The sequence below is a fragment of the Oreochromis aureus genome, linkage group 18 (genome assembly GCF_013358895.1).
Source record: "Oreochromis aureus strain Israel breed Guangdong linkage group 18, ZZ_aureus, whole genome shotgun sequence".
In the NCBI taxonomy this organism is placed as follows: Eukaryota; Metazoa; Chordata; class Actinopteri; order Cichliformes; family Cichlidae; genus Oreochromis; species Oreochromis aureus.
This window is the reverse complement of record NC_052959.1, coordinates 5572796-5595515: the sequence shown is the minus strand read 5'-3', so window position 1 is coordinate 5595515 and position 22720 is coordinate 5572796. Positions and strand designations below refer to the sequence as shown.

At 40.8% G+C, this 22720-nt stretch overlaps 2 protein-coding genes across 3 annotated transcripts in view; one reads left to right on the top strand and one right to left on the bottom strand.

Annotated features, from left to right (window-relative positions):
* zswim5 (zinc finger, SWIM-type containing 5) overlaps window positions 1-6304 on the top strand; it is a 69812-nt gene extending 63508 nt beyond the window's left edge. The window contains exon 16 of the mRNA XM_031730734.2: window positions 485-6304. Coding sequence (XP_031586594.1) covers window positions 485-1347 — 863 coding nt within the window. The 3' untranslated portion in view covers window positions 1348-6304. The remainder of the gene's footprint in view (window positions 1-484) is intronic.
* A 7896-nt stretch (window positions 6305-14200) lies between these two features.
* urod (uroporphyrinogen decarboxylase) lies at window positions 14201-22689 on the bottom strand. Of its 2 annotated transcripts, none has more exons than XM_039602828.1 (10): window positions 22481-22689; window positions 21263-21419; window positions 20954-21033; window positions 20707-20769; window positions 19473-19670; window positions 19236-19397; window positions 17873-18007; window positions 17310-17410; window positions 16913-16979; window positions 14201-15407 (listed from the first exon to the last, which is right to left on the bottom strand). In XM_039602828.1, exons 2-10 carry the CDS (start codon window positions 21393-21395, stop codon window positions 15243-15245), a joined length of 1104 nt encoding a protein of 367 aa, XP_039458762.1. In that variant the 5' UTR covers window positions 21396-21419; window positions 22481-22689; the 3' UTR covers window positions 14201-15242. The 2 variants fall into 2 exon arrangements, with proteins under 2 accessions (XP_039458762.1, XP_031586595.1); XM_031730735.2 differs by having other exon boundaries at window positions 21263-21375.
* Window positions 22690-22720: the final 31 nt, after the last annotated feature.

The window sequence follows — 22720 nt, the reverse complement described above, 5'->3', positions numbered from 1 at the left end:
TTCCCAAAAGAGACTCCCTCATTTGATCTTTGAAGACGAGAGGGGCTGCATGACATGTTGCACCATTAGTTAAGAACTCAAATTTATGCCTCCATAATCTTTTTAAGAATAGAGACTAAAATTATACCAAGTGTAATGAAATGATTTAATGATTTTAGTAACTTTAGCAATTTGGGACGATTATAGGTCGAGTTACACATGGCTTCATATTCCAAATTCTCCTCAACTGTCTGAAAAGCTGCGTGTGAAGTGCTGCTCTGTTTTCTCTTTCCTTAATCCTTCAGCTCAGTGCACGGTGCTATACAGTCATTTGGTAGTGACCACCGGGCTGCTGTTCGTGAGGCATTTGAGTGTACCATATAAGCTATAGTAGTGCTTGCTCTACATCTGGACAGCATTTCAAAGTGCTGAGCTTGCTGCTGTGAATAGTGAGCGTTTCTGGTCACAAGCACTGAATGGTAAATCTCTTTTTTCCTCTCATCAGGTCTGCGGGCACTGGTGAGCATCTTACAAAGCTGGTATACTCTGTTCACGCCCACCGAAGCCACCAGCATCGTGGCGGCCACCGTCATGTCCCATAACACCATCCTGCGCCTCAGCCTCGACTATCCCCAGCGAGAGGAGCTTGCAAGCTGTGCAAGGACCTTGGCCCTGCAGTGTGCCATGAAGGACCCCCAGAACTGCGCCCTGTCAGCTCTGACGCTCTGCGAGAAGGACCACATCGCCTTCGAGACGGCCTACCAGATCGTGATCGACGCAGCGTCGACGGGCATGACCTACTCGCAGCTGTTTACCATTGCGAGGTACATGGAGCACCGAGGATACCCCCTGCGGTCGTTCAAGCTGGCCTCGCTGGCCATGACGCATCTCAACCTGGCTTACAACCAAGACACTCACCCAGCTATTAACGACGTGCTGTGGGCCTGTGCGCTCAGCCACTCGCTGGGGAAGAATGAGCTTGCGGCTATTATTCCGCTGGTGGTGAAGAGCGTGCACTGCGCCACAGTCTTGTCTGACATTCTACGGCGGTGCACTATGACTGCGCCGGGTCTCGCTGGAATTCCTGGGAGAAGGAACTCTGGGAAGCTGATGTCCACGGATAAGGCACCGCTGCGCCAGCTCCTGGACGCCACGATCTCGGCGTATATCAACACCACGCACTCTCGGCTGACGCACATCAGTCCGCGGCACTATGGGGAGTTCATAGAGTTCCTGAGCAAAGCACGGGAGACTTTTCTGCTGGCACAGGACGGACACATTCAGTTTGCCCAGTTCATAGACAACCTGAAACAGATCTACAAGGGCAAGAAGAAACTGATGATGTTGGTCAGGGAGCGCTTCGGCTGACCTTACTGACCTTCTCTCACAGAGACCCCCTTCTTGGGGGAAGCAGTTACACTTCTGTGTTTCTAATTTAAGTTTTATTTCTTTTTATTTTCACATATTTTGAGCCATTTGCTGACTGAGTTTTTATCCTGTTGTTCTGTTTCTTGAATGTGAACCAGGAAGTGTTCACAGTACATTGCTCTACTTCATTAAGACTGCAAAAGGGGGGAAAAGGTTTGAAATGTCAACTAAGCAACTAGAAAAACAAAGCATTTTGCCCTCTGACTAATGTTAAATTTAGTGTTTAAAAAAGGAAAAAAGTCAAAAGAATGTGATTGCAAAAGCAAAACAAACTTTAGTTTTGTGGGGGTACATGATGATATGAAAACCAAATGATTTAGCTGTATGTACTGTTGAGCCAGAAGATGCTTTCAGCCGGGGTTAAGAAGAAGGAGAGGTTTTCAGAGTGGAAGAAGCATGTTATTCCAAAAAAAAAATCCACTGAGGTCAAAAACACACGTAGTGTTATTGTCATACCTCGACTGTACTCTCAGCTTTAACTTCTTGATCAGAAATGGCCTCTTTGTTTCATTCAGGGCATTTTAGAGTAGAGAGGGCAGAATACAGGACTCCCCATGTGGTCTCTCTGTGGGGGAAGTCGGTACCTGCAGATTTAAAAACCTTCACCTGCTGGTTTCTGACAAATATCTAAAATAGGAAGTCCAACGATGCTTCACAGGGTGTGTTTTTAAATCCAGACGTCTGACAGTGACGTTCAGGCTGCTGCTTTAGCTAAGGTAGGGTAGTCGAGTCTCTATATATAAATACAGTATATCTGTTATGCCCTCCTATAAGCTTATTTACAGTGACAAAATACAACTGTGAGAACCGGTGGAGTCTCATCCACTGCACTGCTCTTCAGCTATTTGTGGCCAAAACCTTTTAAATGTGCAAGACTCCAGCACCCACTTTACCATCACTACATTGAGATTTAGTCAGCAAGCAATATAAATCAAGCCTCTGCTTCGTTTTTATCACTAAAAACAAGTTCACTTTCTGGTGTTGTGCAAAGAAGCTTTGGAACCTGTTGGGGCCTTGTTGATTTCACTAACTGTTAGTTCTGCATGTCGCTGAAGTCCCTTTTCCATCACAAGAACTGGAAATAAGATGCATTACCTCAAAGGAATGCATCCTCAGCTGGTTTAATGATGCTGGCTCAGTAATCATTAAAACCACAGAATGAAGTTTGAGTTCTGTGGTCATGTGTCTTAACCAACACAAAGTGCATTTCTAGTAGATGTCGCCATGCTAGTTTTACTAAGTTGGGCTTAGAAACATCTGCAAATGTTTCCTTTGGCATCATGTCTCATTGTAAAATTTGGCTTAGCAATTGGTTCTTAACTGCGATTATTTCAGCTCACTATTTGAATGGGTTTAGTCACCAGAACCAGCTGTTTAGGTTTAGGTGAACATCGTGGTTTGGGTTCAGATACCACCACTAACAACACATTCCACTTTGAAACAAAATACTAAAGGCAGAGACGCCAAAGGTTCGATACAGAACATACTGGGAGTAAGACGGCGTGTAGTGACATGTTGTAGTAAGAAAACATCTCACATTATTGATTAATTAACATACAGTTTAATTTATGCATACAGTAAATATGACATGCCTGCAATGACTATGTCTACACAGAGCCGCCATAGTGTCACTTTATCAGAAGCTAGCAATGTTATTTATGACAAATTTGAAAGGGACTTTAAATGGGGTTTGAAAAATAACAAAAATCCAATACAATTTAGCCAAGTGGGTGGGGGGATCCCTCCATCCATCCATCCATCCATGCATCCATGCATTTTCATAACAACTTGTCCAGTTCAGGTTTGCAGGGTTGCTTGAGCATATCTCCGCTGTCATGAGTGATAGATGGGACACACCCTGGACAGGTCGCACTCAAATTCACACTAACTGCTATTTCAGAATGACCAATTAATGTCTTTGGACTGTGGGAGGAAGCCACACCACCCAGAGAGAACCCAGGCAACAGGGAACACATATAATGTGCTAATGTCAGTGTGCTGTTAGCGTATTATTGCTGCTTGGTGATAAAGAGATTTCAATAATTGTATAACATTTTATGATTATATATAATATTTTAACTAGATGTGACCCTCTTTGAGTGAGAGCAGGAAGTTGCTTATTCAATTCAATTTATTTATATAGCGCCAAATCACAACAAAAGTCGCCTGAAGGCGCTTCATAAAAATGGCTTATGCTAGCGCTGGCTAGCTAGCTTGGTTTAGCGGCATGCATTCATTAAAATGAAAACAAAATCTGCTCCCAAGAATCTTTTAGTCCAAGCAAGATTTTAAAAAGAAGAAGAAAAAAAAAGACCAGAGCAGCAACAGACTAATTTTAAATGTAATATTTGGCTTGTTGGGTATTTTATTGTGGAACTGCAGTTTGTTGCCCCACTGCGTTGGCGTCATTAGTTAGCTTTGTTTTTAGCTTACTCTGCTGGTCCCACATGGACAAAAAAATATTAACGGTATTCAAGTAGTGTGTTCAGAACCACTGAAAACATAAATAAACAAAATTAAAAAGACATAAATGTAAAATGTTAAATATCAGGTGAACAGCAGTAAATAGACTAGCCCCTGTCATGTTTCCTTCAGTTTCTCGGTCTTGTGATGGAAAAGACGCAAAGTCACCTGTGAAAGCTGCTGGTTATGATCATCATCGACAGTGAAGATGAGACCTCCTTGACTTTCTCACAGGGCTGCAGTGCAAACTGAAAGACTACAGTTTACTTGATGACTTCATTATATGTATTTGAGACCACATATATTGGCCCAGGAAGCCGTTTTCTCTTTATGGGGGATCTCCACGCCCCCTTTTTCTTACCCAGTGGCAAAGTGTTGTTGTTAACGGCAGTAATGCAGTACAGAAAGAGCTTGAATCTTTTACTGGTCAGACTTAATGTCATCGTTTAAAGCACTTCACACGAATACCTCTTCAGTGCGTTCCTGCCTGCTTCAGCATTTATTTATTGGTAGAACACTTTTTGAATGGAGGAACATTTTCCTGTCTGCTTTTACATTCCACAAGAGCTACCTTCACCCAAAACCTGGGTAGTCAGTCACAACTCTGGGCCTTTACTTTCTTTCTCTCTGTCTTTTTTTTGTTTTGTTTGTTTTAGTTTTTTTTGGATCTGAAGAAATGCAGATAGAAGAATGGGAATGAAAAAAGGAAAACTGAGCAAAAAGAAGAGAGGCTAAACTCAGTTCTCAGGGACACGACTTAAAGAAACAAAACAAAAAGTAGTAGCATTTAGCATTTAAGATATTGTAAATACTAAAGTGTCAATTCAGAAAATTGTAAAGTTATAATTATTTATGATAAGTATGTTATGGTTTTGTTCTTTGTTTTTATGATTTTGTCGGGGTGTACTTGAATTGTTTTGGACAGGGGTGTTTGACAGCATGTTTTTTTTTCTTTTTTTTTTAAGAGCAAAGACTTCAAGGCATTTCTCAGGTGCTCCTGTGTACATTTCTTTCAGTTTTTGTTTTTTGGCTTTTTTTTTCTTTTTTTTTGCAATAATAACTATTATTATTTGTATTTTATAGAAGTTGGGGGGAGGGGGGTGTTTTCCAAAAGTGAGCATGTTATTTGAAGTTGAGTAAAATGAGGAAGGCATTCATTTGTAAACGGATTCTTACTAAACCTGACTATGCAGAACCACTTCGATGGTGTTGTCCCCTCTTAAATATACCCCCTCAAAACTGAGTGCAGAGACCTAGTGGGTTGAACCACTATTAATGAGGACGGGGGTGTTGCGGACGAAAAGGAGACCCATCATGCTTGTATTTGGACAGTGCACAGTGGCCGGCCTGTTTCCGCTGCAACGTTTAGAGTAGACGAAAAAGCGAAAGACGGTGGAAAATGCCTTTCTGGTCGATCAATGTACAAAAGTTGTTAATTTTTTATTTGTTTTGTTTGTTTGTTGGTTTTCTTTAATCAGGACTAAAGCCTTCAGTGTCTTCTCAGAGGTGTCGTATTGTGCGGCAACACTGTGGTGAGACGAAACGATACGCAAGTGTCCGGAAACAGCAACTGTATGAACAAAAAAAGAGACGGCCTGTGGATGACCTCGTGCTCATTCCTTTTAACTTTTTTTTTTTTTTAATTGCTTTCTCAGCTCCTTTTCACCTCATTAAACTGGCTGAGTTCAGGTCTTCTATAGTTTTGTTTTCCCCTGATGTTCTTGAACACCTCGATCCCTCTCGAACAAGGAGGACGTCGGATTTAAAGCCAGTTGCGTTTAAGTGCGACCACTTCCTCGAGTATCCTGAAACACGTTGACATCAGTGCGCTACAGTAGCTTGCAGAGAACGAAATAAAGCTGCGAGGTTTATACATAATGAAGATAATGAAAGGATACATTGATTTTTTTGGGGGGATAATATATTAGGAAAATAATTTTGCCGAGGAGCTCCAGTCGGCTGCCTTTATGTGAGGCATTCACTGACAGCATTACAACAAAGTTTTCCTTGCTTTTCTTTTCCTTCTTTATTAACTAACTCAGCCAGTTTCTGGGCGTTTTCTTTGTTGTCCCCGTCTGTCTTTGGTTTGTAGGAGAAGTACTGTTTGCTGGTAGAGATCTAGTTCACCTACTGTTTTCCCAGTTTTTGTTTTTGAATTCTTTCCAACTTAAGGGATATTTGAAAGTGTTTGTTGCCTCTTTGTGCTACTGATTATGAAAAGGTATCTCCAGTATTTGTTGCCACAGAAGTATCATAGCTTATCATCAACACCTTTTCTTTTTTTTTGTAATTTGTTTTTGTTTTTTGTGCGACTTCTTGAGCTACTGTCTATAAAGCGAGAATTTATTACTATTTATGTAACGCTACTACCATTTTATATTGATTTGTGTTGGAATCTCAGTGCTTTTCTATGAATAAAGTGTGAAACACGTTACCAGGATGTTGTTTGTTGAGCCAACATACATTAGTTTAAAGTTTGCCTGCGGAGTCAGCAGTGGTTCTAGTTCATTAAGCGTTTGAATCCTAGGGTATGAGACACTCTTGAATTATTTAATACATCACAAAAGCTTGAAAAGCTCCGCATAGCGCAGCCATTTTTAAAGGTTGCCCTGTTAGTGGAAATTCCCCTTCACTGACCTCAGGACATCGCCAACACAATCATGGAAACCTTTATGGCAGCGTCTCAGTGAAAGTTAACGAGTTCGATAATGTACTCGTCTAGCCACACATCAATTACTGCCTACTACACCTATGATAAAGCTAGATCGATGTATTTGGTTGTAAAAAGTGTATTATTTGGTCCTAAATTATTACTTGGTGATATTTAAAAACCCTCCAACCATCTTAAATTCTTTATACCTGTAACTGTTACCAATACAAGTCCACCCAAACTGTCCAGGTTAATTAATATTTTCAATTCAGTACTAATATCGTCTTTTACTAGTTGGAAATTGCACAAAACTGTTTTTTGAGGTTATTCCTAAGAGAAATGCCATTATGTTCATGTAGTTCCCCCCAAACACCAGGTTCTAATGAATGAGCCATTCACACTGATCTGAACTGAACCCAAGAAGTTGATCAATATGGGACAGAATATGTCGTAATCATCAAAAACAGCAGAATAAAATAATAACAATAAGGCAAAAAGAAAAAAGTTATACAAAGGGGCTACATTCGATTATTTATCTTTGTTCTACTTCTGTGCTGATTCTTTCCAGTTTTGTTTCATCATGTGTTTTCATTTCAGTTCCAAAACAAAGCTTTCGTGGGTGGATATTATGGACCGGAAGTGAAACAAGTGGTAAGACTTCAGTATTTCCCCCACCAACTTCTATTTTTTACCTCCAGAGGAAAGCGGCTCATGCGATGTGATTTAACTGCTCTTTTAAGCATCTCTCCTTTCTTTCCAGTTAGACTTTTGTGTTCCCTTTGCTCATTTCAAACTTAAAATACACAGATAATGAGCAAAACTCTGAATATATAACACCCAACTTGTAAGAAACTTGAATTACATTTAACAAATCTCAAACTCTGTGACAGCAAGTGATCCAAAGTGGCTAAAAGCCTGCATTCTTCCCAGCTGCTGTGGTGCAGTCCTTGCAATTTCACCCATCCAACCAATCTGCCTGAGTGGTAAATGAAGCACACGGAGGCTGATAGAGTTCCATCAATCTTTCACTCATTTTTCTCTAATCAGAATATTTTTCTTCTATCCCGCCTTCGCCGCTTCATTCTCAGTCATTACAGATTTCTGCAGAGCCATATAAGCAGACAATCAGGGCATCAAGAAGCATTTAAGTGTGCTCGTAACTCCATGTATGTGTGTGCACGTCCCTGTGTGTGTGCGTGTGCGAGTGTAAATCTAGATTGATTGGCTGAAGATAAATGAGCAGATTTATATTAATTATCCAGACAGATAGATGGAAGAGTGATTGCTATAAGCACAATCTTTTTTTCGCCTCACTTTCCACTGCCCCCCACCCACGCCACCCCAGCCTGTCTCACTCTGCCCCTCCCGCTCGTACTTATATTTACTCAGACACAGAAACACTAAACACATGAGCAAACGAGCTGCGTTTTAACCAATCACGCGTTTTCTCTGGCGTACTTTTCACTTTGCATACACTTATCCTGTTGGATGACTAAGCTAAGTGCACGTCCTGCCCCAAACACAACAAGACCTGTCTGTGCAAGCTTCTACATTCACTACTTGGATGTGGCTCCTTTACCGTGAACTATTACATCAGTGTGACGTGGTTTCATGCAGCATATCAGCTGTGGCACTGCTAAGCTGTTACTGAAGCCCAGATTGCTTTAATAGCGACCTTCAGCTCATCTTTCTCTTGTTGTATATTCTCTGTGGGGTTCAGGCCAGTCGAGTTGTCTGATCAGTCAGGAAACTGACTGGTAGCAGTTTTGTCACTGTGGGCAGACGTCCTGCTGGGTAAGGAAATCGGCATCTCCATAAAGCTTGTCAGCAGATGGAGGCATGAGGTAGACTGCTGCATTCACTTTGGACTTGATAAAACAGAACGGACCAACCAACCTGCATCCCCAGCAGATGACGTGGCACCCGACAGGCTGCAGAAATCTTGCACTGGACTTCACTGTGGATTGTGTTTCTCTCCAGTCTTCCTCCAGGCTGTGGGAAATTAGTTCCCAAAAGGAATGCAAAACTCGCTTTCATCTGCAACAGTTTGGACCACTGAGCAACAGTTGTTCTTTTTAGCTCAGACCAGCCTAAACTGACTCCTTGTGAACTTTCCATTAATACACACATACAGCGCTCTGAACAACCAAGCTTTTCAGCAACGTCCAGTCTAAGGGGGATTTTATTCAGTCCTGATGACACAATTTAAAGTCATACCATCAGAGCGGTTTCTTTAATGATCACATAGCTTTGGAAAGCCCCTCCTCCCACACCTTCAACTTCATCTTGCTCCATTGATGGTGCGAGGTCCTTTGGGAACCATCCACTCTTATTCAAATGAGTGTGACGCTATGACACAGGATCATTGCGATTAACTTAGTGACAGCAGAGGTTAATATCAACATGGCGTACATGCTGAAATACTAAGGTATCGGTGGCAAAGAGAGACTGTCACAGCTGTCAGCATCTGCATTAGCGTGAAGCATCTCGAGGTCCTCGGACTAAAGCCAGAGTTTCACTTTCTGCCTCCACCTCCCTCCATCCCTCCACACAACCACTATGGTAATAACGCCCATCAGTCTCTGTCACAGTGGGCTGTGTGTGTTCTTTCATGCATGTGCTCATTGAAAAATTGTGTGTGTGTGTGTGTATTTGTAGGGGGGTGGTCACTGATAAAGCGCTGATAGTGTCCATCCATGGCAGATGATGTACAGCCTGCTGTCTCTCCAGGCAGATTGGATTTTCAGGCCTGCTGATTTGCTGAGAGATGGAGCCTGGACCTCCTTCAAAGGCACCCTCTCTCTCTCTCTCTCTCTCTCTCTCTCTCTCTCTCTCTCACTCTCACACACACACACACACACACACACACACACACACACACACACACACACACACACACACACACAGAAACCCACGACCACACATCCACCTGTTCAATCTCTGTGCACAAAATAAGCACATAAAACACACACAAATACACAATGAAATGATTCACGGACACACAAACATGAACACAGAAGCACACACACTTATATATTATTCTCCTGCCAAAGCCTTTAAGCGACCATGTGGAAATTGATCTCCATTTCTAAAGAGCACTGATTCATTGTTACCTTTTCTCTTTGTCTATTTCTCTCTCTCTCTCTTTTTCTCTCTCCCTCACACACACACACACACAGACACACACACACACTCAGCCTGTCACTTTATTCCCAGATGGCCCACTGACACACAGCCCAAGCCTCTTTAGTCTTACCTGTCGACAATCAGCGGTGATTTTTGTTCATTTGTCTTCACTGTTTACGCAATACGGGGGCCACAACAAAAGCCTCCGTGTATGGTGTGTGTGTGTGTGTTTGTGTGTGTGTGAAAGAGAGAGAGTCAGAGAGAGTGTGTTACTACCGCACCCACACAAAGGAGTGAGATGAATGAAAGCCCGCTGCTGTTCCCCCTCTCATCAGCTGCTTTGAGCTTTGTGTATTTTTGTACATATTAATAACACTCACTGCTGAGCAGTCTTAATTATCTGGAAGCTGGATTTCTACTTTTCATTCAGCTTCCATTTTAACAACAAAGGCGCTGCTTCGCTGCTGCACGTCCACACTGGTGCTCTGTACTGGATGACATGTTTCTGCATGTTTTCAGCCAGCCTCTCGCGCACCATTGTACTGCTGTAAATGCTCCCAGGCTCAACAAATTTGTATTATTCGACAGTTAAAATTCTTTAGCTGCAGCTGAATTTGATTTGTAATTTTAACAAACTGTGACTGTTTTTCATTAAAATGATGTGAAACATAAGATATAAGTGTTGGATGGCTAAAGAATTCATCTTTTTGATTTGACCCAATGGGAATCTTTTAACTAATAAATAATATAAATAACTTTCCAGACCTTCCTGTTAGTTCGGAAGTTCATCTGAAATATTAACGGTCAGTCTGTCATCAATTTCTGTTCTTATGGTTAGGTCACTTTGGGCTATGTAAGGGAGCAAAATTACATTTAACAAATACATGACTGGATGTTTTAAAATGTGTTTTCTGGGAAAATTAAAATCTATTTAAAGTGCAGCCCAAATGTAATATTTCTTAATGGACAAATGAACAGATTTTGTCTTAAATGCATTAAATGTACAGTTAAAGGGTATTTTAAGCAATAACAACCATTTATTTTATCAAATTCCCCAAAATGCATGGAATCTGTCCCTCTGAATGATCAAATCCCACTACCCACTAAATAAACTATTAAAGTGCCAGAAATCTTTTCACAATAAAATTAGAATTTTATCAAACCAATACCATCTAAAATGGTTGTTACTGGGATTGTCCACAATCCCAGTAACAACAACCTGGTGTCCCGTCTGTAATCCAGACACTGGTTTGAAGGAAACCCCAGAAGTCAGCACCCTTAAACCGCTCAGTCAGGTCACGTGATGTTTGCTGGAATCCTTCACAACAACAACATCAGCATCAGCAACAACAAATGGATTTACTAGAATCTGCTTATCTGATGTTCTTAGCTGCCTCCTGGACAAAAACACAATTTTGGATTAACTGATCTCTCCTTTGAGCTCCTGTTACGATTAAATAATGATGCCTGTGATTTCTGTGTAATATAATGTAGCTTTGTATTTAGCCCCCATTTACTAAATTGTTAAATTCTAAGAGACTAAAGACCTTGAAGATTGTGATTGGATACTAGGAAATGCTTAGCTTTTTTTTTTTTTTTTTTGAAAGCGCCTGTTTGGCAGCTGAGCTGGAAACAGTTCAGAGGGATGACACCTGATTGGTGGAGATAATGCTTGGCTTTAACACCACTGCCCGTCGCTGGGTGACATTTGAACCTGGAATGAAATAAGCCTAAGCCGGTTCAGCTAAAAGATTCCTGATAGTTCTCTGGACTTCCTGTAGTTATATTAGCAGAGAGTGTTTTTTCTGTAAAATTGTAGTCAACTTCATGACAGAGAAATCCAGCATTTGGTCATCTATTTGGTTTGGAGCAGTAAAGGTGAGCCGTTCAAATCACTGTACCAGCTATCAAGCATGGTGGTGGTAGCATCATGCTCTGGGGTTTTTGTGCTGCCAGTGGTTGTGGTGTATTGCACAAAATAGCTAGAACAATTACAGAGGACTACCACCAAACTCTTTAACTTCAAATCAACAGTTACAGTTGAAGTTTAGACCCAGGTGTTCCAGCAGCTAAATAATCCAAAACACACATCAAACTGGTTTTGAAATGGACAAAGCAGGCTAATGTTACGCCTTACTAAAGCCCTGACATCGCCCCTACTGAAAATATGCTTTAAAGCCAGGTATGTGCCAGAAAACCAAACTATTTTTAAATGAACTCTACCAATTTTTACAAGAAGAGTGGTCAAAAACTCAGTGAGAATTATGCCACAAGCTTTTTGAGAACTATCAAAAGCATCTAGTCAAGGTGCAACTTGCTAAGGGACATTTAGACAAATATCAGTGGGGTTGCATGCATTTATTTGAGGCTGTGTGTAAAATTCTGACCCTGAAGAAAACCCAAATAAATTCAGACATGTGCACCCGAAACTTGTTTTTCAAAATCATTAAAGATGTACGATCCATAAAGAGCTTAAAATTCCAGTTTGAAGAAATCATTAAAAGTCCAAAATATGTAAAGTAAGTATGTTTGTAAGTTTGTAAACTTATGAGCACAACCATAGATCATGATGAACCTGTAAAATGTCTGTAGGTGCCTTCGTCTCTGGGTATTTGAAGTTCTCTCTGTCACATTTTTTAGCCTGCTTGTTCAGTAAAACCATTGAATTTGTTAAGATTTTGAACAACTGGGTTAAATAAAGACAACAATTATCTACAGATAATTAGGATTTTTGCCATTATCAAACATCCCTAGCCAGACGTGACTGAAACCAGTGGCTGTGGAGTGCTAAGTTATTTGCTAATGTTAACAAGGCTGGTTAGCACGCTGCATCCATAACGTATAAGAGCACAACACATGGGCACACATTCCTGCCAGCTGAAAACCGGGGCCATCTGAGAGGTTTTCCCTTTATGACGCTCGGCATATTTATTTTGATGGTTTTTCTTCCAACACTCATTTGCAGTCTAAGAATATGAGCAGACATTTAGGTCACATTTGGAGAGCAGACATAGGCAGCCTGACTTGTCTCGAGGCCTTTTGAAAAACAACACTCAGCTGTGCTGGTTATCACTTAGATTTAACTTCACAAATTGCAGAAACATTCCAAAAGACGCCAAGTCTGAGAAACTGTAACATGTTGTCAGAACACTGTCAGAAGATTTCATCAAGGTCAAGCTGTTAACCGGGCCCACTGCAACTGAGTGGAAAACTCAGACCGGTCAAAACTCAGGATGTGTTGAGTGGAACTTTTTTTCTTTAGCAGCTGACTAATTCAGTTTACTGTGTTCTAGAGGCCACACTGTTCTGTACTGCTTAAGCTGTTTATTTATAAAGATGTTCATTACAAAGCTTTTCTCAAAGGACTCCCGGCTGTCATAAAAACTTGTTTCCACACCTTCAGGCAGGACACTGTCTCACTTTTGTCCCAGTTAGAGAACCAGTCACTGGGACGTCTTTGTCCCATTTTCCAACTCAGACCTCAGCCTTGAATCGCTGTCTGTGTACGTCATCACTGCAAACATAAGTGGTTGTTGAAATATTCTTAACAACTGAATGGCCACTTTTGATTTTGATGACAATAGAGGAATAGGCTATATGATGCTGTGTGTGTGTGTGTCTGTGTGTGTGTGTGTGTGTGTGTGTGTGTGTGTGTGTGTGTGTGTGTGTACTTGTGCATCTAAAGAAAAGGTTTTTATCTTTTAGTGATTTAATTTTTGAAAGGAAGTGCTCATATATTCTATCTACATTATACAGAAAATGAAATATTTCAATATTTTCTAAGATCATTCAATTCAATTCAATTTATATAGCGCTAAATCCCATCAGCAGTTGCCCCAAGGCAGTTTATATTGTAAGGTAAAGATCCTGCACTAATACAGAGAAAACCACAAAAATCAGATTAACCTGTGACCGGCGACAGTGGGAAGGAAAAAATCCCTTTTTACAGGAAAAAATCAGCAGAACCAGGGTCTGGGAGGGGGGGTCAACTGCTCCCCTGACCTCATCAACAAGGAGTTTTCACCCAGAGAACTGCCGCTCACTGGATGTTTTATCTTTATTGGCTCGTTTTAAAACCCTACAGATGGTTCTGTGGGAAAATCTCAGCAGATCGTCCGTGGGATAGTTGATGCCCATTCTGCATCAACTATCCCACATTCAGTCATCTTTCTTCCCCATTCTGATCCTCAGTTTGAAGTTCAGCAGGCTGTCATGACCATGTCTTCTTGCATAAAAGCTTTAAGTTGCTGACCCGTGATTGGCTGATTAAATATTTAGATCAGCTGACTATACCTAGACTTGACTTTACTGGTGCTACATTCTCAAGAAAAACTGTAACCACATCCTACCAGTGCAAGAGAAAGCCCTCAACACAGACTGCTATGTGCAAAACATATATTTATATTCATTTTGTCAGGAGTACCGTTTTGAAGGGCTCATCAAAGTAAGTACAGTTCATCTTCAGATGGGCATGTAGTGGTTGTCAAAGACAAGCCGAGTGGCTGTGGGTTGTATATTTCTCGTGTAACGGAAATCTAAAAACATAATAGAATATAAATTCAGATTAAATCTTTATTTAATGGTGGATGGAAAAAAAGAGACTGCTTCTCCTAATAAACCAGTTTTTCTACACAAAATTCAGATTTAGGGTGAAAATCAGAGCAAAGCAGCGTCTCCGTGTACAGCGCACATTTGTTAAAAGATCTTCTATCAGCAGGAGTAAAAATAAAACTCTTCCTGCTGAGATCCAGCAGGAGATTTGTTCACAGTTAAGATGTTAGATGGAGGAATGATCAACTGCTGCATGCTGACATTTTTCCTTTAAAAATTGATTTTATAACTGCAGCAGAGTGTCCCTTGCTGAAACCCTCCGCCAAATCACCCGTTTTTGTTTTTACAGCAGTTTGGATCTTTTATTTTTTTTAACTTTGGCAGCCTTTGAGAATGAAACTCCTTGTACTGATGAAGAGCTCTGCTTGGACTAAAGAGGTTTACAGATGCAGGAATGCTTCTCCTTTCTTTGAAAGTGCCACAGAGACATTTTACAGAATTGTGATTGGATTTAAAAAATAAAAACATCCAAACGCTTCATAGCACACACCACCAGTCAAAGCTCTTTAGACCTTTTAGATCTAATATTAATACAAACACAATCTCATTCAGTTAAACTGCAGCGTACATGTACTGTCCTTTTCAGTCCAAAGACATAATCCAGTCCTGCTCAGAAAAACATATTACAGCTGAAGAGAAAATCTTGTCTTCGAAAATAATAATAAAAAAAAAAATGAACATGTTTGCTGTGGAGAGCTGTGGCAGATGAGAATGTACAGTACGTGCTGATCTGGATGTTTTCCATCTTAAATTAATATCCACACGTTATTTTTTTCTCTTCCTTTGTTGAAAATAACAGGAAAAGCATTCTCTGTGTTTCATGTGCTGAAAAACAAGTCATTTTTTTTTAGGATTTTTCTGTTAATATTCAAAAGGACACATCTACAACTGTTTAGAGTTTTTAATAAAATAATGCCTTCTTATACATTTTTCTTGCATCACCATCATAAGGCCAGGTTTGGTTCTTCATACAAGACATTTATCTTCATATCTGTTTGATCATCTGTTTGGAGTGCTGGTGCACGGCTTCGACGAAGGCGCCTATGTTCTCCGGCTCCATGTCGGGGTAAACGCCGTGGCCGAGGTTGGCGATGTAGCCCCTTGTGCCGAAACCCTCCAACATCTTCTTCACGATGTCTGAAATGCGCTCCTGAAGAGAAAGAGCAGGTTCGTGTCAGTCGCCGTCAAAAACAAACGATCAAACATAACACTCTCTCGGCAAAACGCATTCTCACGCAGTAAAGCTGATTTTCACTGGGACGCTTAACGGCAACAGCAGGTGGCCAAAGTTAAATGCAGACGTCATGTCCTACAACGAAGGCAAAACTGTTCGTGCTCGCCGTCAGTGACACGACGTGACACATGCGCCGGGTCACAGTGCACAGGTGAGCTGAAGGGTGAAGCTGTGTGAGAGGCAGAGTGTGCGCGAGAGGTGGTGCAGTGTCATTTTAGATGAAATTAGCGCAAATGTGAGGGAACATGCTCACTGAATGATAATGAGGGAATCAGGACAAGGAGTGCAAGCTAATCTCAGCAGATTGTCTGTGGCCACCATAATCAAGAGAAAGACGTTTCAGGTCATCGCTGTGCCAGGAGACTGGAGAGCTTTTCTTCCACTGATCATATCCTACAAGTTCATTTAGAGAACATCTGTGTTTATAGACTTTGTCAGATATCCTAATATAAAAAAAAGAGTCAATGTGTAGTCAAACGTCTTTAGACTGACAGAAACGGGACTTTGGCTGGTCTGACCCACTCAAGATCAAAGTGGGCTCTGTGTGGCCCACAATACAAAGTTTGAGCCTCCTTGCTTACAGTTTAGAGGGAAAAAACAGAAGCTGAGCATTTAAATGTTCGGCAGGTGTTACAGTGTAACGATACACGGTGCAGGAGTCTGGACTTTTCAGGGTTGCAATTAATTTGGCTTTTTTTTTTCAGTTTGTTCAAACAAACATTAAAAAATTAGCAGCTATAATGTTGATACGTTTGGAGTTTGTGTGCTTATTTAATAAAGTATAACTAGATAAGTCAATTAAAATTTGTTCCTATGATTATCACTGCAGGTTACAGGTTTGTGTTGTTACCCATAGACTTCAATGAAACAGCTCATACTCCTCCAAGTTTGTTTTTTTTATATATAAATAGTGATTAAAAGCTCTTAAGTCATACATTCAACGATGATCTGCTAAATTAACAGGAATATTTCAAGCTGATTATTTTCTTTAATCACCACCACAGATGGCGACTGATTATTAGAAAAGTCTTCATTGTGCTGTTTGGTGTCATTTTGTGCACCACACTGAGCAGAAAATCAGATGTTTGCGGGGATGACAATAATCCAATTGCCAAAGCAGTCTGATGTTTGTGTGACCACAGCAGCTGACGTGGATAGCGCCACAGCCAACAACCCGGGGATGTTAGGCTGGGGTCAGACTAAAGTAGCATCATTTAAAAAAACAAAAGATGGAACTTCAAAGACAAAATCTTTCCAGATCAGCAGGTTAAAGTCATTAACAGCAAATGGCAAAAATCAAAGGTGAAAATGAAGTTTTCTTAAATATGAAAAACTATGAAAGTCACTTTTATGAGAATTACCTAAGTATGAGTTTCAGATTTCTATGTGTCGGTTTAAAGCACAGTGAAATTGGAAGTTACCTTTGGAGCATACAGAGCACAGGGGTCCATGTTTCCTTGCAGGCTGACCTTCCCTCCTGTGCGTTCCCTGAATTCACAAACATGCACATCAGAGGACACACGAGTTAATCCTTCAACCAGCAGTTTAAGTATTTGATGAATAAATCAGCCTAGGAACAAGAGAGAGGTCAGCAATGGCCAACCTGGCACTAAAGAAACGCCACAGTATGGCCCAACATCACTGCTATGACCGCCTACATTGGCTTCAAGCATTTGTAGATTCTGTGTGGGCTTCTCACTGTATGCTACTTCTCTATTCAGGCTCACGTTCAAAAATGTTTGACTGGTTTAAAATCTTACAATTAAAACAGAGTCTGGTGCTGCATGTAAAGACAAAACAGTGTGCGTTTTGTGTTACCGTGCAGATAGTGGGTCAATGGTCCAGTCCAGCCCAACCACTTCATAATTAGACTGAGACAGTTCCTCTAGGGCGTAGTGAGCATCCTTTGCAAATACAATCTAAATACACCCACACACACAAAAACACACACACAGAGGGGAAACAACAACAACAACAGATTTTCAAATCAACTTCTTCAGGAACCATTGTTGGTGAAATGCTGCCACCTGCAGGTAGATCCAACAGAACAGTGGTTCTCCTTACACTGCATGAATCCTTAATGATCCCTCCAGGGAGGCAACACAGTGCTAATAAGAATAGAGCCGAGTGCTGACACAAATATAGCAGCTACTAATGACCCAACAAAAAAAATAAAAATAAATAATGAACAGAATTTTTTTTACTACTAGTTGTTTGAAGCATAGCATCTGATATGCATGTCAGGTGACTCTCTTTGCAATGCATTCATGCTGATGTGTAAGTGTAGAAGTCCACGTGTGCTACGCATGTGTGAAATGTGTTTCTGATTATACACTGAGGGACAAATGTCTGTGTGTGAATCTGTTTGGTGTCCCTCTCACCATGGGGACATCCTGTCCTGCCTCCTTCAGTTTGTCTTTGACGCGGCAAGCGATGTCTCGGAGGTAAGGCAGCGAGAACTCCTTAAACTCTGCAGGTCCCAGAATGCCGGCGTGGGACTCAAACACCTGCAGTGCCTGAAAAACACACAAGAATTGTGTGAATGGTGAGTGACAGAAGACGTCAGTGTTATAAACACTGGGATTTCACAGCGCCCAGCAGTGGGGTTAAAAAAAGAAAAAAGAAAAAAAGGAAAACTAAATTTTAAAAGGACTGTCTTTGTGTTAGCATTTCAATTACAACTTCAAATCTCTTCAACTTAAGTATTTTTCTGCTGTATTATGTAGAATATATGCATTAAAATAACCTGAAAGGTGACCGTGCTGACCACTTTTCTTTTCTTTTTTTAAACTTGGGAGACATTTTCTGTCTCAGCGTGTCTGACTGACATCCCTCCCACTCACAGCAGTGATGATAACACTGCAATTTTCGTCACTGTTGCCAGTTAACTGACTTTGTTGCTACATTCAAAGACTTGTCATACTTTTTCTTAAGTAAAAAAAAAAAAAAAAAAAAAAAGCACTTCGCTCAAGCAAGCACACAGACACGGAGCTCTGTCACTGTCTCAGATTGGACACATTTGTTCAAGTCTGCATTACTCTGACACATACTGATTAATCAGACAGTTAAAAGAAAGGTGTCTTTGAGTAATGGTGCTGTTACGTCAGTTCAGTCCAGTTTTACTCATACAGCATCAGTTCTCAAGAAAAAAAAAATTGCCCTCAAGGTATTTTAAGACAAAGATTCTGCAATATTAACCATCATATGATCTGCTATGACCAACATTTGTTGACAGTGGGGAGGAAGAACTCCCTTTTAACGGGAAGAAACCTCTTGCAGAACGAAGGCACCGGGGAGGGGCAGCCATCTGCCACAACCGATTGGCTAGGTGACGGGAAAGAGGACCACACACCTACACACACCCACCCACCCACCCACCCACACACACACCCCTACACACACCCCTACACAATTGTTTATGTACTGTACAAATACTGAAAATTGCAGGATTAAGTAAACTTACTGGAATAATTTGTGCTGCCTCAGCTGTATTTTGCAGTGACACAGAGATTAGTTCACCTCCATAAGGCGTGTGTTCTGTTTATTTATTTATGTCCTTGACTCAAATGTATATGACTTACACTGACTCTGTCCTGTCAAATTTTATTTTATTTATTTTTTTACATCTTTTCTTTTTTCAAGGGAAACTAAAATAATCTTAAAAAAAAAAAAAAAAAAAAAGGATATCAAGTGACATCATAATAGAGGAAGTCTGTTTAGACACAGGAAGCAATGAAGCCTGACCTGAGCTCCAGCTGCCACTTGTCCTAGCAGATACTCCACGATCACATCTGTCAGCATCTTCAGCAGCATGTGGCTGGCTTCGGGGTGCTGATACAGCCAACGCTTTGCCTTAGAGTGAGTGTTGGAGCCTCCACCTTCTATCATGTAGGACATGAGGGTCCACTGTGGTGGAACAGAGAGCTGTTAGAATATCGAAGCATTATTTTCTATACATGTTTCAACATGTGCGCGCCTAACCGGAGCCCCGCTGAATCCTATTAGTGGCACTTTGCCCTCAATTTTGTGTCGGGTCAGTGTGATGGCTCTGAAGACGTAGCCCAGCTCTTTGTCGGTGTCCACTTTGACCTGCAGCCGCTGCAGGTCCTCTGGCTCCTTCAGAGGCTCTGGAAATGTTGGCCCTTTACCTGCAACCATCTGAACATCCATACCCATGGCCTGAAGGGAGGAAGAAGAAACAAAGACTCATTTCAAACCAAACCAGTTAATATATCTGTTCTGTATTACTTATTATCTTCAGGATGCAGGTGGGCTGGAACCTATCAAAGTAAACACTGGGCAAAAACGTGGGGTACAGTGTGTCCAGTCCATCACAGGGGCTCATTTTATTTATGATGTGTTCACAACATAAGCCATCCAAAGGCACTTTATATTGTAAGACATATTAAAGAGGGTAACCCAACTATTAATTGATGTTCTAAGAAAAAAAAAAAAAAAAGCAAGTGTGGAGAGGAAGAACTCCCAGCTAACAGGAGGAAGGCTTTGAGCATAAAGGAAGGATCAGGGAGGGGCACAGCTGTACAGAGAATGAGGGGGAAACAGTTCAGGACACCTGAATATATGAAAAATATATCTTGTTATTTAATTAATTAAGTCATCAAAAGAGTTATTTTGTCAAAAACATTTTGAGACACTGTGTCCACTGTGGAAGAACACAGCAAAGAATGTGGAAAAAGTTATTAGTTTCTTTATTCGTTCCACAGAATGTCTTCTGTACAGTCACCCTCCCCTCACCCCCAACCAGTGTGAGCCTGGTTCTGCTGGAAATTTTTTCCTGTTAAAAAGGAGTTTTTCTTTTTTCTTTTTCTTTTTCTCCCACTGTCGCCAAGTGCTGGTCATAGGGGGTAATCTGATTGTTGGGGGTTTTGAACCGAACTGAAAAATTAATACTTGACTAATGGTAATTAGTTAAATTAACAATTAATACATGTGGATACATCAATACATAGCCATTTGTTACCACACATGAAAATTCTTCTCATTCCTCAAGACATAGCAGACACTGGTTGTACTGTATGTCAGAGGTTATTTAAATATTAATAAATGTCAAAACCCTAAACACACTTTCTACTAACAAAATGTATATTTTTCTGATTACAGAAAACCTCTTTTACTGTACATCTGACAAAAATATAGCAAAAGATTAGCTGTAAACATTTTATACATGGTAACAATTGAGCCTGTTCAGACTTACCTGTGGGACAACTAGAATATCAGAGAAGATTATGGCAGCATCAAAGGGAAAACGTCTCAGAGGCTGGAAGTGGGGGGAAAAAAGAAAAAAATTTGGATACGTTATTCTTGTTTTTCTTGTCGGTACCCTGTGGGTAGTGTAACAACCACTCCATCATCTCACACCACATAATGGTGTTGCTGACTTGATGTTAACACTGTGAAATTAGATTTTTTTTTTTCTCCCCCCTGTGAATCCAGCTCTATACCTGCAGAGTGAGCTCACAGCACGCCTCTGGTGACTGACATGTCTCAAAAAAGTCCTTCCCTGCTCTGGACTCACGGAACTCTGCAGATTACAGTAAAAAGAAAACACTACAGATCAGCACTAAGACTCAATAACAGGGAGTTAGTGGTTATCAGGGATGTGAATCTCATGCAGAAAGTGAAAGACTACAATATGAAACCTGAAAACATGATCACGAATATTAAGGCTATTAAGTGTAGCACATTTGATAGTACAGTGCTATTATTCATGTCAGAAACAAGAGAAGAAAGAACTGATCTGACGTCTGTACCTGGTAGATATCTGCCAGCCTGTCTCATACACCAGACTGGGACATGTTCGGTTTCCTCTCCTCGTGCTGCTCTCAGGAATGTGTCGTTCTTTAGCTGAGGAAAGTCTTTGGGGCTGGGTAGAAAGCACTTCATGTTAGAATCGGTGTTTTCTCTGACCTGGTTAAGAAACACACCAGTTTGGCTGGATGTGCGGGGACATTCACCCGCTGACTCCTCTTATTTACACTGATTATGCAACATTTTAGTGTAGAAAAATAATACAAATTTAGACTGAATTTTTCCTTAAGATATTTGCGGCATGGCCAGAGCACACTGGCAATTTCAATTTATATTACATAGTTGAGGGAATGAAGCTTAGCTGATAGCGTCCTAACCTTTTTACAATACAACTGCAAACTTGTGTTATCTAAAAATAAAGGCCCACCCTTCCCTTTCCCCTGCAATCACTCTGGGCATCCAGCTGAAGGGCATTCACCAAAAGAGTGATTCTGGGAGATAACCGTCCTCTGCTCTCTTATCTTCTCCCAGCAGGAGAAACGACAGTTAAATACAGGAGTGCTTAGGATGGATCAGTAATGTATCACAGCCTTAACCTAATTCAGACTCTGACATGAAACTGTTAGACGGACCACAAAAACATTTCACAGATAGCCAATTATGTTTAGTTTGCTTCACTTAACTTTAAAAGATGCAAATTTGCTGTTAGACTCTTCTTAAGAATTAAACGTCTGGGTTATAAAAACACCCTATCAGAGTGTGTCTTGGATTCTGTATGGGATAATTTAGGAAACCCTGGCTTTCTCGGAGTTGAAGCTAGTTAAATAGAACAAACCAAAAAGATTAATAAGACTTTTACATTATTAGCTATGCCGAATTTATCAGACGATCCACAGAATTTGCTTAAAGCACTAATTCATGTTGCAAAATAAGTTCATCTGTAAATATGAACAAGAGATTATTAGACTGCTAGATTTCTGAATGAGGTTTTTTTTGTAAGAGGAAGCGACTTCGCTCTGGCATTGGATTACGTAGCTTTAAGGAATGAGGCCTGTGTTTCTATAACTGACCCATAATAGAAAGACATGTTTCATAACAATGACAACGGGGGGTTTCATAAGGTCACTATTTAGACGGCTAAACGGCCAAAATTCGAACCTTAAATGTTACAATGTAACAAGCGGCAGTTTGTATCGGGAAACAAAGAAGGAAGTACTCACAGGATTAAATCGTTCTTGCTCATGTTGGCGGTGCTGAGGATGGGACAGCCTTTCAGAAACTCCTATGTCTCTATGCGGGGATGTCAGTTGTAACTTGCTGCTCCTCAACTGTCATTTAAACCCCGCTCGCATGGACACAATCTTCTATCAGCTGCTACAGCGCTGTGGGCGCGGCCATCTTGAAAAACCACGTGACCATAGCAGGAAACGAGATGACGCTTCAAAATAATAGTCGTTTTC